This window comes from Lynx rufus, unplaced genomic scaffold, assembly GCF_022079265.1.
Source record: "Lynx rufus isolate CCGP_SWC_20201006 ecotype Redwood Valley unplaced genomic scaffold, mLynRuf1.p SCAF_9, whole genome shotgun sequence".
In the NCBI taxonomy this organism is placed as follows: domain Eukaryota; kingdom Metazoa; phylum Chordata; class Mammalia; order Carnivora; family Felidae; genus Lynx; species Lynx rufus.
Window position 1 is genome coordinate 101,438,237 of NW_025814897.1, and position 17,871 is coordinate 101,456,107.

The window sequence follows — 17,871 nt, forward strand, 5'->3', positions numbered from 1 at the left end:
CTCCAAGAGTAGTTAACGGGTTTTCAGATAAAGATCTCAGAATTCTATGCTTTTCTATTTTGTCCTTTGCATCTTGAGCCCCAAATTTATAGTATCCTTACATAAAAGAGTCTAGTAGCACAATTATAGCTTACCTTTATGGATTTGCCTGAGGCTATTTATGGGACTGTAGATGTTTTGTAAACCGTAAATGTTTTAAGCTCTTCTTCTGTGCCAGTAATTGACTGTAATTCTCCAGTACTCTTGCTAGCTTCCAACATTAGCTGTTTTTAAATAGGAAGTAGTCATGCTCGTCCTGGGGGACATCTCTCATGCATCATTTTGATTTCTAAGAGACTGCTTCTGCTGTGCATTCATTACAGTTCTTTTTTTCAAAAACTTTCTCTGTAGATAAACGTTCCCTCTCTTTAGGCCCTTCTGGGCACATGGGGTGGGAGGGTGTCCTCTGGTGGAGAAATCACACTTAGTTGTTCCGTATTACTACCAGGAAAAAAAAAAAGTTAAAAAAATCTTTCTATTGCATTCCCGATCCTTCATAATTAGCGTCAATTTGCTTTTCTTATTTTTATTCTCATAACTCACTCAAATCTAGATCATCCACGGCCTTAGAAAAATCTGCCCCATATTTTATCACATGAACATGGTATGCTTTGTCCTTAACCCATTAGGTGGTGAGATCCCTTTTCAGAAGTGGAGAGCTGGGTTCCTAGATTAAATTTGGTGGAAACTGAAGCATGTCCTGTGTGCTGACAAGTATCTAGACGGTTTTTTTTCATGTAATGGTCTCCACTCAGGCATCAAGGCAAGTATCCAGCTGATTCCAAATGTAAACCACTTCAAACAATAAGCATTTGCCACAAAATTATTTAGGAAAGAAAGGAAAAGGAAGGTTTCCTGTTGAAATCCTTTTTCCTATTTCAACTACTGCTAGGTAGGTATGGTGATAAAATTATCAGGCATAAAGTTGCCAACCCAGTATCTACTTGTACTTACAATTACATTTGCTTCTTTCTCTTTGGAGTTCTTTGACCATTTGTCAGAATAGTGCTTTTCTATTTGTCAAAATAGTATGTGTCCAAAACTGCATTTCATTTCTGTATTTTAAGGCTGCTTACCTTCACTATCTCATGCTTCTTATAAATTGGCCCTCTAATCGTTATTGTAACTGATTTGGTATTGCTGAGGGACTTCCTTCATGTTTATATACAAATGGGAACTTTACTCATGATTTGCCTCAAATAAGATGTCGGTTACTTATAGGCTGGGACAAATTGAATGTCCACCCCCCGTTGGAGTAGACTGATTGAAACCCTATCCTCTCCTTAATTCAGAGAATTGAGTGCTTCTTTATTTAATTAAATATCACCATCACCAAACCAAATTTAATTAAATTTTTTTTTTACATTTATTTATTTTTGGAGACAGAGAGAGAGAGAGAGAGGGACAGAGACAGAGCACAAGTGGGGTAAGGGCAGAGAGAGACGGCTACACAGAATTTGAAGCAGGCTTCAGGCTCCGAGCTGTCAGTACAGAGCCCAACTCAGGGCTCGAACCCACAAACTGTGAGATCATGACCTGAGCTGAAGTCTGACAATTAACTGACTGAGCCACCAGGGGCCCCCTCCCCCCAACCAAATTTAATTTTAAAATGAAACAATACCCTAGATATATAAGTGGCTTAACAAAATAAAGAAGCATCTTCAACTCTTACTACAGTACAGTTTTGTGGTCAGGAATTAAGGAACTCTGGTTCCTCAGGGCACCTGGGTGGCTCAGTTGGTTTACCATCTAACTCTTGATTTCAGCTCAGGTCATGATCTCACGGTTCCTGAGACTGAGCCCCACACTGGGCTCTGCACTGACAGCATGGAGCCTTCTTGGGATTTCTTTTCTCCCCTTTTCTCTTCCCCTCCCCAGCTCATGCTCTCTCTCTCTTTCTCTGAAAATAAACTTAAAGAAAAAGAAGAAGAAACTGGTTCCTTTCATCTAAGAATTCCATTTTCCCCTAGTTTGTTCATCTTTCTAGTTCCCTATCAGACCTTCAGTATTCAGACAGTTGAGAATGAGAGATAGAAAATAAGGGCAAAAAATCAATCTTAAGAGCCTCAACACAGAATAGGCACATCACTTCAATCCTTGTGCTATTGTAGAAACTAATCATATGGTTTAATGTGGATATGAGAGTGCTAGGGAATTTTGTTTACCGTATGTCTAAGAAATGGAAATATATTCAGAGAGCAACTAGCCAGACTCTGCCACAGAGCTCATTTTCAGTCACTAGAGTGTTTTATAGCATGCTATAACATGTAAATCTTTATCTTCTTTTTGATTTCAGAGGGAGAGAGAGAGAGAGAGAGAGAGAATCTTAAACAGGCCACATGCCAATGTGGAGCCCAACTTGGGGCTTGGTCTCATGACCCTGATGTCATGATCTGAGACAAAATCAAGAGCCTGACACTAAAGGACTGAACCACCTAGATGCCCCAACATGTAAACCTTTAGACTGGAGATGTAGCATGACATTTACATAACAGTAATTATTTGTGGTACATGTCTATATTTTAGCTTTTTTAAAAAGATACATTTATGTCTGGTGGAATATATTATTTTATTGTTTTTTGTTTGTTTTAAAATTTTATTTATTTATTCAGAGAGGTGGGGAGGGGCAGAGAGAGTGGGAGAGGATCTGAAGTAAACTCTGTGCTCAATATCGCAAACACTGAGATCATGACCTGAGTTGAAATCAAGAGTTTGATGCTTAACTGATTGAGCCACCCAGGTACTCCACTCTCTTGTTTTAAATACAGTCACTCAGGATATAATCCTGATACCAGAAAGTCCAGCATAAAATGGCAAGTTAATGAATAAGTAAAGATAATCAATTCATATTCAAGCAGGAAAGTAAACTGCAAAACAACCTCAGATTAGACAACAGCAGAATTAAGTGGAAAAAGAGATGAGTTCAAATCAGTGGCTAATGCAGTAAACTTTCAGGTAGCCAGTTTCTCAAGACCATCATGATATCCTTATTCTTCAGATTGTATATCATGGGGTTAAACATCAGAATGACACTGGTAAAGGAAGAGAAATAAATTTGTTCTGAAAAGTATGTTTGGATTTGGGTGAAAAATATGTAATGATTTTGGATCTGCAGAATCAAGCTTCGACTATGATGTGAGATGAGCAGGTGGATACAGCTTTGCCTGGTCCTGTTGCCAATGGCAACTTCAAGATGGTGGAGACAATTTTACTGTAGGATCCAAGTATCATAACTAGAGGATAATGCAGAACATGACAAATGGCCATGTGGTGATCATAGGCCATCACTGTCAGGAGAAAATCGTCTCTGTTTGCAAGCATAAAGAGAAAGAAATATTTTTGTAGCACAGGTAGAAGAATAAATGTTTCTTTTCTGAGTCCAAAAGTTTAGGAGTATGCCAGAAAGAATACAAATACATAACAGATTTTCAGGAAGGAAAAATTACTAAGGAAAAAACACATGGGTGTCTGAAGAGCCTGTTCAACTCTAGTTATGAGAGCAATGATGACATTTCCAGTAAAGACTATCACAGACAAGAGAAATATCACAAAAAAAACCATTCAGATGTTGGAAATATGAGAAAATTCTGAAACTTTCAATTTCATCATTGAAGTGAAATTTGCTTCTGGTTGAGTACGTGTGTGTGTGTTGCATTGCTTTGAAATTTATTCCTGTTTAATTGATCTATCAAAATCAAAATCATTATTACCAGACCTTTCAAGATCTTTCATTTACCATAACCCACCATACAACGGATACATGATTCATGTTTTCCAAACCATTGGTTGGTTAATTAAAGATGTCTTTATGAAATAAATTGTACAGATAATATGCTCTCTGGAACTCTGTCTACCTCATATAACTCAAAGTGTCTTGCTATCTGTGATTTGTGATTTGTTGTTCTCATTTAAAAATTCTTATTTTAATAATATATCTGGAATGAAGCTTATGGAAATTTCATAGCCTAAATTATTGTAATGTAACTATTAGACACTGACCCAAAATAGATGGTGAGGTGTTAGCTTAAAGTTGTTAGTTCTCTGGGGTGCCTGGGTGGCACAGCTGGTTGAGTGTCTGACTTCTGCTCAGGTCATGATCTCACGGTTCATGAGTTCCAGCCCTGCATCAGGGTCTCTGCTGTTAGCACAGAGCACACTTGGGATCCTCTGTCCCTTTCTCTGACCTGCCCCAGTTCACACTACTCTCTCTCTCAAAAATAAATAAATAAAAAAAATTAAAAAAAATAGTTTTAGTTCTCCTTTTAAGATGTAAAGAACCATCTTATGAGGAGAAAAAATATTTTTTTAATAACTAAATGTGGGAAGTCTCATGTTTGAAGATTATTATTTTAATTCTACCGTTCTTAATGAGAAAATCAGTTCTAAGAAATTATATGCTTTAAGGAAAAATTATAAATTTAATCTCCCTTAACAGAGCATACATCTTTTTCTACAGTGAGTCATAGAAGCATATACATTAAGATAAACTAGTACGTTGCTTATTAAAAAGGATTTATTTTCAATATACTTCAGTTATTTATCTCATGGATTATTATCATAAACATGCTGTACTTATGTAATGTTCTTTGATCTCCAAAGTATTTTACTACCAATTTTGCTTCAATTTTCTCTATCATGATGAAAGTGACAAATACAAATTCTAGGCTTTGACAGGAGTGCAAATTTTGTGCTTAAAAAATTCTTCAGTACATGTTGACTATTGCTCAAATCTTGGTTCTCAGAATTTTACAGTGTTCTAAAATAAGTGAAGAATTTTAACACAAAATCATATTAACATAAAATAATTCATGCGTTCTCTTCTGGGTTCTGTTATAGCTGTTTTTCCTCCCTCAGTAGAACAGTGTAAGTACAAGTGCTTATGTACAAATATGCATATATTTCTATATACAATGATTATATAATCATATGTGCAAGAAACTTTTGTTTTAATAAGAGATTGAGGGGCTGGGTGGCTCAGGTCGATTAAACATCCGACTTCTGCTCGAGTCATGATCTCATGTTCGTGGGTTCGAGCCCCGCGTTGGGCTCTGTGCTGACAGCTCAGAGCCTGTAACCTGTTTCCAATTCTGTGTCTCCCTCTCTCTCTGCCCCTCCCCCCTCATGTTCTGTCTCTGTTTCTCTCTCTGAGAATAAATAAACATTGAGAAAAGAAAACAAGTTGATATTTTTTCATAATGGAATGTCATATTTATTTCAAAATATATGCTTTAAAAATAGCAAGCTCCCTTCAAATGAAAATATCCCCCTGATTCTAATGGTTTTATTTCTTTTCCATGTATCACCTCAACTTTATGCTTCTGTTTGCCTCTCATTCTTATGTGTTTTTCCAGACATTCTGGAACATCTTTGAGGACAATCACCCTATGGAATTCAAGTCCCCTGGTCATCCACCTCACCCCCCTCCCACATCAGATCTGGACAGGAAGCAAGAATGCTCTTGAGAAAGCAGCAACAGTTGTCTACCAATATTACTGGAGAAAATCCAAACAGAAAATAGTGCACGTGGGACCCTTTCCTATCTCCACTTTCCTTAAGATTTCTCTCCTATCTTCCACCTGGGACTTCGAATGTAGCAACCCTAGACTTCTATCGTCATTACACGTGCAGGCTTTCTTTATTGTGATCTGCTTATTTTCCTTTTTTTTTTTTTTTAATTTTTAACACTAACACAATCCTGAAAGGAATATTAATTAATTTTTTAATTGCCATCAGACAAAATGGGATCGATTGCAAGTAATACCTCAAATCTACGTTCAAAATAAATATTTTACAAGGAAAATATATCAGAGTGGAATTAGAAAACCCTACAGTGCCTGCTATTGTTTCCAGTCTACTTCCCTAATCCCTGTGAAAATTGTTTGGTAGCTATACCTGAGATGTGCAAACTTACCCCTGTATCACACTCTGATTTGCAATGAAATGTTTGGTTCACTGATCTTTTCTTTTTTTTTTCCCCCATTGCTCACTCTCTCTCTAACTCCCCAGGCTTGCCTCAGTTTCTAAGATTTTAATATTTTTTTTAACGTTTATTTGTTATCGAGGGACAGGGATAGAGCGTGAGCAGGGAGGGGCAGAGAGAGAGGGAGACACAGAATAGGAAGCAAGCTCCAGGCTCTGAGCTGTCAGCACAGAGCCCGACGCGGGGCTCGAACTCACAAACCCTGAGATCATGACCTGAGCCGAAGACGGTCGCTTAACAGACTGAGCCACTCAGGCGCCCCTAGTTTCTAAGATTTGAAATGAAAGCAAGATATAGTTTCAACGGACTTTCAATATTTTTCAATAAAATCTTTTGCCTATTTCTTTGTGTTATTATTGCAAGAAACTAATCATTAAGACCCTAAAATAACTGTAAAGGCATTTTGCAGATATAATTAGGGGTTGACTATTACTTGACCTTAAATTAGGGAGGTTGCTCAGCTGGGCCTGACCTAATGACATAAATCACGTACATATACATGTATGTAGAGCAGCTAGAGACAGAAAAAAATATCAGAGATTCGAGGTGAGTGAAGTGGAAGAAGGCAGAGAGTGTAGACTGCCTTTGGCTTCTGGAAACTGACAGTTGTTCCTAGCTGACACGCAGTAAGGAAAGATGGACCTGAGACTCACAATGTCCAAAAGCTGGATTTTTCCAGTAACCTAATAGAGTTTAGAATCAAATATTTTTCTCTGGAGGCTCCAGACAAGAATGTCCCCCAGGTAGTACCTGAATTTCAGCCTCTGAGACTCTCAGCAGAGAAAAGAAGCCACACCATGCTGGGCTTCTGACCTAGAGAAACTGGGAGATAGGGGCGCCTGCGTGGCTTAGTCGGTTAAGCTTCTGACTCTTGATTTCAGCTCAGGTCATGATCTCAGGGTTTGTGAGTTTGAGCCCCACGATGGGCTCCATGCTGACAGTGTGGAGCCCACTTGGTATTTTCTGTCTCTCCCTCTCTCTCTTCCCTTCCTCAACTCTCTCTCTCCCCCTCCTCAACTCTCTCTCTCTCTCTCTCTCTGTCTCTCAAAAATAAATAAATAAACAAAAAATAGAGACTGTGAAATAATAAACTTGTGTTAAGTTGCCTTAAATAAAATCCTTGTGGAAGCACATTCTGTGGCGTCTGATCAATTTTTCCAAAATGAAACTGGAGAAAACAATGCAAATGTGTTTATTTTCTTTTAGGGTCAATAATACCATTTTTAATAGGTAGAAAATATTTGATTAATGATTTGGCCTATTCAGACATATATATTTTCATAATTGGATCAATATGGTGAAATTTCGAATATTAACTTATTTATTTTAGTACAGTTAACTTTGGATTTATCTTCATTTATTTCATGTAAGCCTTACTTAATGGGATTTAATTTCCAACATTTTCTGTGTTTTTAAATTTCTGTGTTTTTAAAGGATTTAAATTTTTGCTTTTTTATTCTGTTATTTTTTAATTTGTAGATTAGTATTGTCAGCAAGTAAGTAAAAGCACCTTTATACATATTTTTTGGAATTGAAAGAGAGACATGCCCAATTTATAAATTTACCATTTACATAAACCTGATAATCATGCACATTCTTTTTTTAATTTAATTTGTAAAAATCCAAAAAAATCCTATTCATCAATATTTGTATATTTTTTATATTCTATATTATCTTTCTGATTTGTCAAATCCTAGAATCCATTCATTAATTATACACTCATTGACATTTTTCTCTTTCCTTCCTTTTTGCTTTTGAAGATTATCATCATTCAATAATCACTGACAGGCATTCATTTTAACTATGTCCACTTTTATAATCTTAAATTTATCCATTTTTGTGTCTATTGTTGAAGGCCTTTTAGTTATTTTTAATAAGTTTTTTTTTAAAGTGTATTTATTTACTTTGAGAAAAAGAGACAGCAGGGGAGGGTGAGAGAGAGAGAGAGAGAGAGAGACACTCCCAAGCAGGTTCCACACTATCAGCATGGAGACCAACATGGGACTCAAACTCAGAAACCATGAGATCCTGACCTGAGCCAAAATCTAGAATCGGAAATAACCCAGTGATCCACCCAGGTGTCCCACGGCCTTTTAGTTAGTTTTATAAAGAAATTACTCTAAATATTATATATCCTGAATCCTTTTATTTTTATTCTTTTTAATGTTTATTTAATTTTGAGGTAGAGAGAGACAGACCATGAGCAGGGGGAGGGGTAGAGAGAGAGGGAGACACAATCCTAAGCAGGCCAAAGGCTCTGAGCTGTGAGCACAGACCCCAAACCCAGGAGCACTGAGATCATGACCTGAGCCCAAGTCAGACCTTCAAATAATTGAGCCACCCAAGCACCCCTCCCGATTCCTTTTAGTTCATAACAAAAATCTATTCTTTCTTTCCCTTTCTTTCTTTCTTTCTTTCTTTCTTTCTTTCTTCTTTCTCTTTCTTTCTTTCTTTCTTTTTTTTGTTTCATGTTTCATTTAAATTCCAGTTAGTTAATGTACAGTGTACTATTAGTTTCAGCAATAGAATTTAGTGATGCATCACGTACATATCAAAAATAAAAGATGATTTGGCAGATATTGAAATTTCTCTGCTGGCTGATACATATTCTATTTGACATCCGGTAACAATAAGAAAGGGAGTGATTCAAGAATGTTCTTTACTGGGAACATTTATGTTTTCTGCCTAAGAAGTTATTATTTTTTGTAATTTACGTGATACATTCTTTTTGTAATAAATCCAAACTACAAAAAAATAATTAAAAATCTGAAATCATTTGAAATCCTAACACCGTCAGGAAGCCAATATTTCTTTTCTAAGCCTAGCTACATTTTATACATAGATTTACTTTCTCTCTCACATGTCTGGAAAGCTTGGAATTTCTTCAGTGAAGGGGCTCTAAAACATCGTCTTGAGTGGCTGTGCTGCATTATATGGTGTTGATGCGCTCCGTTGTCTTAATATGTTCCGACTGACAGCGCCTTCCCTTTGCTTCCTGCTTTCTTTTGCACTGTGAAAAGAACACTCTTGTGCAAACATAGTTAATAAAAATTCTTAAACAAACACAGGTAATAATCATTCTTGGACAAATATTTCTACGAGATGAGTTTTCATTGATACAGTTTTTAAAATAAAAGGGAAAGGGTTATGAATTTTCTATCAAAAGAAAAAAAATGCCAAATTACTGCCTGAGAAGGACAATTTCTTTCAGAGGATTCAAATAGAAGCACTTCAATGAAAATACTACTTACGTGGTGCATTATCCTCCTCGATCAGCTGTGACAAAATAGCACAAGTTGAGTGGCTTAAAACAACAGAAACGGAATCTCTCGCAGCTCTAGAATCCAGAGTCTAAAGTCACAATGTTGTCAGCCTCTCTTCACTCTGGCCTCTGAGAATCATTCTTTGCTTCTTCCAGTGTTGAATGGCTCTTGACCTTTCTTTGTTCTTGGTTGTATCATTCCTGTCTCTGTCTCCACCTTTTTTTTTTTTAATGTTTATTTATTTTTGAGACAGAGAGAGACAGAGCATGAACGGGAGAGGGTCAGAGAGAGAGGGAGACACAGAATCTGAAACAGGCTCCAGGCTCTGAGCTGTCAGCACAGAGCCCGATGCGGGGCTCGAACTCACAGACAGTGAGATCATGACCTGAGCCGAAGTCGGAAGCTCAACTGACTGAGCCACCCAGGCGCCCCTCTGTCTCCACCTTTAAAAGATGTTATTTTCAGTGTCTTTATCTATTTTGTAAACGTCCTCTTAGCATTCTGTCTCATAAGGACACTGCTCAGAGGATATAGTGCCCACATTACACCAGGATGATCTCATTTCCTTAATTTAATTACATCTACAAAGTCTTTTTTTTTTTTCCAAAGAAGACACATTTGCAGATTCTAAACAGCCATATGTTTTAGATGGACCCACATTCAACCTGCTACACATTAATGTTGATAGTTTACAGTGAAAATTCCAGACAAATGTAATACTGAATGGATATTAACAGAGCAAAACCTGACGCTACCAGGGGAGGGAATGATGTCACCAGAAAACAGTGGGTACTGGGATGGTAAAGGGGAGATTCTCAGGACTTGTAGTCTTAAAGCAGCATGACCAGTGACAAATGATAGAAAGAAACAGTAATGCAAAGAAAACATGAAGATACTCCTGCTTCCTCCATCTTGCCTGCTGTTGGTGTTTGTCATTGGCTAAATTCAAACATAGGTACAAAGATGGGGGGCAAATATATCTGGAGAAATGGGAAGGTTAAAAAACTGATCGCAACACATGGCTCAGGCAATCTCTTAACTCTCTAGTTCACAGTAGAGGAAAGATGGATCTTCAGATTGGATTGCTGCAGTTGGAATAATTTGTACTTTTTTACAAAACCCTTAAGTTAATCCTATGAAACTAAGATTCCTTAACATAGTGTGAGGTTGCATTGATGTTATTAATGAACATTATTGAGGAATAAAACTAGAAGACATGTTTCTGTTGTCTCTGCATGACAAGCATATAAGCAAGTTCTTTCCACAATTTCAAGTGTTTGAGTCATATTAAAATCTTTGTTAGTAATTTTCTCAGTGCCACCATGATGTCTTTGTTCCTCAGAGTATATATAATGGGATTCAAAGTTGGGATCAAAACGGTGTAGAAAAGAGAGATCAATTTCCCAACTCCTTCAGATTGATTTGGTTTGGGTTGTAAATACGTGATGGTAGCCGTTCCATAGAATAAGATGACAACTATCAGGTGAGAAGAACAGGTGGAGAAGGCTTTAGCCCTCCCTTTGGCTGACGACAATTTCAGAATGCTGGAGATAATTTTGCCATAGGAGACAACAATCAACAGAAATGGAACCATGACAAATATCACTGCAACTACGTAGACTGCTATCTCATTCACAAATGTGTCCCCACAAGCTAGCTTGAGTACTGGGGGGAGGTCACAGAAGAAATGATTAATTGTGTTAGACCCACAAAAGGGCAGAGAGAAAATCTGGCATGTTTGCCCAATTACAACTGGGACTCCACTGATCCAGGAGACAGTCACCAGTTGGACACAGACCTTGTGGTTCATGATTAGAGGATAGTGCAGAGGGTTACAAATGGCCACGTAGCGGTCATAGGCCATCACTGTCAGGAGAAGACACTCTGAGCCTCCAAACATAAGGACAAAACACATTTGTGCAGCACAGGCAAAGAAAGAAATATTTCCTTTCTGAGTCAGTAAGTCCATGAGCATTCTGGGGATAGTGACTGTTACATAACAGATTTCTAAGAAGGAGAGATTGCCAAGAAAAAAATACATGGGGGTCTGGAGAGCAGAGTCAATTCTTGTTACCAATATTATGATGCTATTGCACATCAGGATAGTTAGGTAGATGACTAAAAATATCCCAAAAAGAGTCCAATGGAGATTGGGAATATCAGAAAAACCCAAGAGAACAAATTCCATCAGTGTAGTAATATTTGAAATTCCTGTTTTTAATCGATTCTCCATCTGCAGACATAGTAAATGAAGGAGGGTTAGTCCATTAACATTTTCCAACCACATTTTCCTTCCTGTTAACTGCAGTAGATGCATTAATGTATTTATGCAATCTCTTAAATTATTTCTTGACTCTGTTTCCAGAAAATGAGATGTGAAATCTCAAAAATGAATTGATGTGCACTTAAAATCAATTCAAGAAGGAAAATCCTAATGTATATGTTTTATACTTGCATGTAATAATAGAGATAATGAGAAATATGCATTGATTCTTTAGTATATCATGCAGAAATAATATGTATTATTGCACCCCTATTATGAGTAGAATTATGATACGGGCTTTTTCTATTGTTTTTGACTGGATTCATTTTTTTTTCCCTTGTGTTGGTTGGGTTGTTCCATCTTCTTTCAATTCAAGCCTTTCCCCTTAAAAGGTTGTTTAATTCTTATTCAAAATGAGCATTAAGTCTTCCCATTTTTATTCTAATGAGAATCAATTAGTTAAACCAATCCTTTGTTCCTGTGGGAACAAATATATGTGAGGTTATTGTTCTACTTTATGTACCTTTCCCATTAAATACTGCTAAATACTGAAAGCATTAATCCCATCCCATCCATAACATTCCCTATTAAGACATCCTATGCAATGCATGATAAGTATCACTTAACCTTTAATTCAATCAAGAAAAGTAGCCCCCATTCCTCACAGTATTTTCCATATATTCCTTTTTATCTAAGTAAGAGTCTATGATCCACTGTCATTAATTTCATTGCAGTCAATTGCAATTCCCTTTCTTTATATTATTTTCTTAATTTTACATATTAAAGTGCAACCTTGGTTAAACCTAACTATTTTTTATTCAGGGCATGCAAATGGTTAGAGTACAATAATGGGACACACACACACACACACACACACACACACCACATATGCACACACAGCCTTACTTCACTTAATATGTCATCTAACATCAGGCAGTCAACATTGCTTAACAATTGTGTTACATATTATTGATATTTGTTCTCCAACTTTTGAAAACAAATATGATGTGTTTTCCTACTTCATCAAATCTACTACTCCCATCTCCATCTTATATCCTTGTCGGCTGATGTTTTGCCTTAATAGTTTGGCTGAAATCCCCTATTTTTGTCTCTAGACGTCAGGAAATACACTTCTGATGTGAAAGCTACCCTCCTTGCACAAAAAGTTAGAGACATTCCTGTCTTCAGAAATAGGAAATTCAGGGCGCAGTGAATCTATTTGAACAAACCTTGTTACACTTGGCAATTCACTACCCCAGCCCAAATACTGTTTGGGATTCCTTTGTCTAAAATGTATAAAAATGGGGCAACTGAGTGGCTCAGTTTGTTAAGTGACTGACTCTTGATTATAGCTCCAATCATGATCTCATACTTTGTGGGATCAAGACCCATATCCAGCTCCACATTGACAGCATGGAGCCTGCTTTGGATTCTCTCTCTCCCTCTCTTTCTCTCTCTCCCTCCCCAACTTGTGTGCACTCTCTCTCTTAAAATAAATAAAAGTAAAACATTTTTAAAAATGGATAAAAGTAATGTGACTATGTTTTTTTGGGGGGGTCTTAATTTTTTTTATCGGGCCTCTGTGCACACATAATTAAACTTCATTTTCTTCTCTCAATCTGTGTCGTGTTAATTTAATGCTCAGACCAGCCAGGAGAATCTTGAAGGCTACGGAAGATATTTCGTCTCCAAGAGCAGTTAGCTGATTTTCAGATAAAAATCTCAGAATTTTGTGCTTTTCTATTTTTGATCTTTGTATCTTGAGCCTCAACTTTAGAAGGATCCTTAATGGGGCACCTGGGTGGCTCAGTGGGTTAAGCCTCCCACTTCTGTTCAGGTCATGATCTCGTGGTTTGTGAGTTCGAGCCCCACATTGGCTCTGTGCTGACAGCTCAGAGCCTGGAGCCTGCTTCACATTCTGTGTCTTCCTCTCTCTCAGCCCCTCCCCTACTCACACTCTGTCTCTCAATAATAAATAAATGTCAAAAAAAAAAATAGAAGTATCCTTAAATAAAAGAGTCTAGTAGCACAATTATAGCTTACCTTTATGGATTTTCATGAGGCTATTTATGTGACTCTAGGTGTTTTGTAAACTGTAAATGCTTTCAGCTCTTCTTTTGTGCCAGTAAGTGGCTGTAATTCTCCAGTACTCTTGTTACCTTCCAACATTAGGTGCTTTTAAATAGGAAGCAGTCATGCTCGTCCTGGGGGACATCTCTCGTGTATCGTTTTGATTTCTAGGAGACTGCTTCTGCTTTGCGGTCATTATAGTTCTTTTTTTTTTTTTTTAACTTTCTCTGTAGATAACCCTTTCTTCTCTTTTCTTCTCTGTAGATAACCCTTCTTGGCGCAAAGCTCCCTCACTAAGGGGGAGTCCCCTGGTGGAAAAATTCCACTTACTTGTTTAGTATTACTTTCTGGAAAAAAAAAAGTTAAAAAATCTTTCTATCTATTGCATTTCAGATCCTTCATAATTGGTGTGGGTTTGCTTTTCTTACCTTTATTCCCATAACTCACTCAAATCTGGATCATCCACAGCCTTCGAAAAATCTGTCATATATTTTATCACATGACCATGGTATGCTTGGTTCTTAAATACATTAGGTGGTGCGATCCCTTTTCAGGAGTGGAGAGCTCGGTTCCTGGATTAAGTTTTGTGGAAACTGAAGCGTGTCCTGTCTGCTGACAAAAATCTAGATGGTTCTATTCATATTATGGTGTCCACTCAGACCTCAGGGAAAGTGTCTAGCTACTTCCAAATGGGATCCACCTCGAAAATAATCATTTTCAACTAAATTATTTAGGAAAGAAAGAGAAAAAAATCAAAATTTCCTGTCAAAATCGTTTTCTTATTTCACCTACTTCTAGGTAGGTATGACAATACAATTATCATGCATAAAGTTGCAAATCCAATATCTACTTGTACTTGCAATTACGTTTGTTTCTTCCTTTTCGGAGCTTTTTGACTATGTGTCAAAATAGTGCTTTTCTATTTGTCAAAATAGTACGTTTCCAAAACTGCATTTTGTTTCTGTATTTTAAGCCTGCTTATCTTCACTATGGCATGCTTCTTATACAGTAGCCCTCTGTACCTATTATTGTAACTGATTTAGTATAGCTGAGGGACTTCATGTTTATATACAAATAGGACGTCCATTCATGATTTGCCTCAAATAAGATGTCAGTTACTTATAGGCTGGGACAAATTGAATCTGTGTCTCCTATTGGAGTAGACCAATTTAATCCCTATCCTGTCTTATTCTTAAGACAGAGAATTGAGGGCTTTTTTATTCAACTAAATATCATCATCACACACACAAAAAAATTTAATTTAAAACTGAAACAATGCCTTAGATATGTCAGTGGCTTAACAAAATAAATAAGCATTTTCCACTCTTACCACAGTACAATTTTGTGGTCAGGAATTAAGGAACTCTGGTTCCTCAGGGCACCTGGGTGGCTCAGTTGGTTAATCATGTGATTCTTGATTTCAGCTCATGTCATGATCTCATGGTTCCTGAGGTTGAGCCCCACATTGGGCTCTGTACTGACAGCATGGAGTCTGCTTGAGATTTTCTCTCTCCCTCTCTCTCTGCCCCTCCCCTGTTCATGCACTTGCTCATTCTCTCTCTCTCTCTCTCTCTCTCTTCTGCAAAATAAATACACTTAAAATAAAAAGAAGAAGCTGGTTCCTTTTATCTAAGAATCCCATTTTCCCCTAATTTGTTTATCTTTGGAGTTCCCTATTGGATCTTCAATATTCACACAGCTGAGAATTAAAGATATACAGAAAATAAGGAAACAAATAAACTCTTAAGAGTCTCAACACAGAATAATCACATCACTTCTCTCCTTGTGCTATTGTAGAAACTAATCACATGGTCTAATGTAGATATGAGAGGGCTAGGGAATACTGTTTATCATATATCAAAGAAATGGGAATATATTTGGAAAGCAATAAGCCAGGCTCTGCCACAGTGTTCACACTAACAATGTGCTGTATCATGCTATAACTTGTAAACCTTTAATCTTTTTTTTTTATTTTAGGGAGAGAGAGAGAGTGCACACATGCAAGTCAGGGGGGAGAGGCAGAGGGAGAGGGACAAAATTTTAAACAGGTTCCAAACTCAGTGTGGAGCCCAAAGTGTGGCTTGATCTCACAACCCTGAGATCATGACATGAGCCAAAAATCAAGAGTCTGATGCTTATCCAACTGAACCACCCAGATACCTCCATATGTAAGCCTTTAGACTGAAGTTCTAGCATGACATTTACATAACAGTAATTATTGGTGGTACATATCTATATTTTACCTTTTTAAAAAGATATATTTTATGTCTAATCCAATATAATATTATTTTATTCTTTGTTTCCAACGTTTATTCATTTATTTTGATAATGAGTGAGTTAGAGAAAGAGAGAGAAAGTGTGGAGGAGGGTTAGAGGAAGAGGGAGGGAAAGAATCCCAAGCAGACTCAATGTTCAATCTCAGGAACCATGGGATCATGATCAGAGCCGAAATCATAAGTCGGATGCTTAATCAACTGATCTACCCCAGCACCCCAATTTCATTCTTAAATTAGCAACATTATTGGGGCATAGTTTACATAAAATAAAGTACAACTTCTAAAATACATTCAATGAAATTTGAAATTTGATGAAATCTGATGAGCATATACTCTTGTGAAACTCTTACCACAATCAGGATACAGAACATTCACATCATCTTGAAACATTCCATTGTGCAGCTTCACAATCTGTTTTCCTTTCACCTCCAACTCCAGGGAACCATTGATCAGATTTCTGTAGCTTTAGATCATTCATAATCAATTAGAATGTCCTCTGTTTTTTACTGGAGTCTTTGCTTAGTGTAAAACTTTAAGATTCAATTCATCTGTGTTGTATATATCACATTGATTTTCACTGCAGAATTGAATTCCCCTTGGATAAATACACTTCAGTGTGTTCATCCATTCATCTGGGGATGGGATTTTAGTTGTTTCTATCGCATAGACAGTTGTGCATATTTCTGAACAAGTTTGGAGTAGGGCATATATTTCCATTTGGGATAAATAGGAGTGAAATGGTTGGGTTGGGTTGTAGGTGTGAGGTTGTCTTTTAAGAAACTGTAAAAATATTTTCCAAAATGGTTACAACATTTTGCACTTCCACCAGCAGTGTGGGGGAAGGATAATAGCTTGACCTTCCCCAACATTTGGCATCATTAAAGTTTTCACTTTTTGCCGTACTAATGGATGGGTTGTGGTCTTTCATTATTGTTTTGATTTGCATTTCTCTTGTGACTAAGTATGTGCCTATTTTTATGTTCTTACTGACTGTATGTTTTCTTTGATGAAGTGCTCATTCAGTCCATTTGCTCTTCTCCCCGCTCCTTGGTTGTCAGTATTATCAGATAGCAAGTATTCTTTACGTATTATGGATACAAATTCCTTGTCAAAAGTACATATGGTGAACGTTTTCACCTAATACAATGCTCAGGTTGATTCTGAAGTGAGTTAAAATAAAAGTCTCTTAAATTGATAATCCTGGTTCTTAAAAGGGAAAACATTAATATTCAAAAGAAAAAATCGTCTTGATGGATCACGTTTAGGAATGGTAGCATTTAAGATAAATAGTTTCACTCATTAATTAAATAAAATAGTTCTTGATGCTAAATAATATGTAATTGTGGGGTGTCTGGGTGGCTTAGTCAGCTAACCATCTGGCTCTTAATTTCAGCTCAGGTCATGATCTCACGGTTCGCGGGATTGAGCCCCACTTTGGGCTCTGGTGATAGCATGAAGCCTGCTTGAGATTCCATCTCCCCCTCTCCCTCTGCCCCTCTGCCTGCTTGCTCTCTCTCTCACTCTCTTTAAGAGAGAGAGAAAGAAAAAATATTTAAATGAAATGTAATTGTATCCAGTTTTGGGTAATCAAATTATTAATGTATGACATGAAATACATAAGATTTGTGTATTTTTTTCTCCACATGAAGATGAGGTGGAAAAAGCAAACTTATCTTGAGTGCTGCCACAAAGTTTTCTATATTACTATTCTTTCTTTTGAATGTTGAAGTCCTTATTAATCTAGGAAAATAAAATTTAGTAAGCTAATATTTCTATTTTAAATTCAAGCATCAATTACTGGGAAAACTCAAATAATTAACAGAATGTGTAACGATATTCTAAATCAGTTAGATACTAGTCACTATCCACATCTGGAGCTAATCTTCAGCCATGAAGATGTATACTTAATATAAATTAGCTACTGAAACCTCGGAATTCATTTCAAAACCAACATTACACTGAAAACTCACTTTCGCTATT

General features: G+C 36.9%; 1 protein-coding gene across 1 annotated transcript; it reads right to left on the bottom strand.

Annotated features, from left to right (window-relative positions):
• Positions 1 to 10,564: 10,564 nt before the first annotated feature.
• LOC124506236 (olfactory receptor 10AG1-like) lies at positions 10,565 to 11,533 on the bottom strand. The gene has a single exon (XM_047072259.1). It carries the CDS (start codon positions 11,513 to 11,515, stop codon positions 10,565 to 10,567), a length of 951 nt encoding a protein of 316 aa, XP_046928215.1. The 5' UTR covers positions 11,516 to 11,533.
• Between the last annotated feature and the right edge of the window lie 6,338 nt (positions 11,534 to 17,871).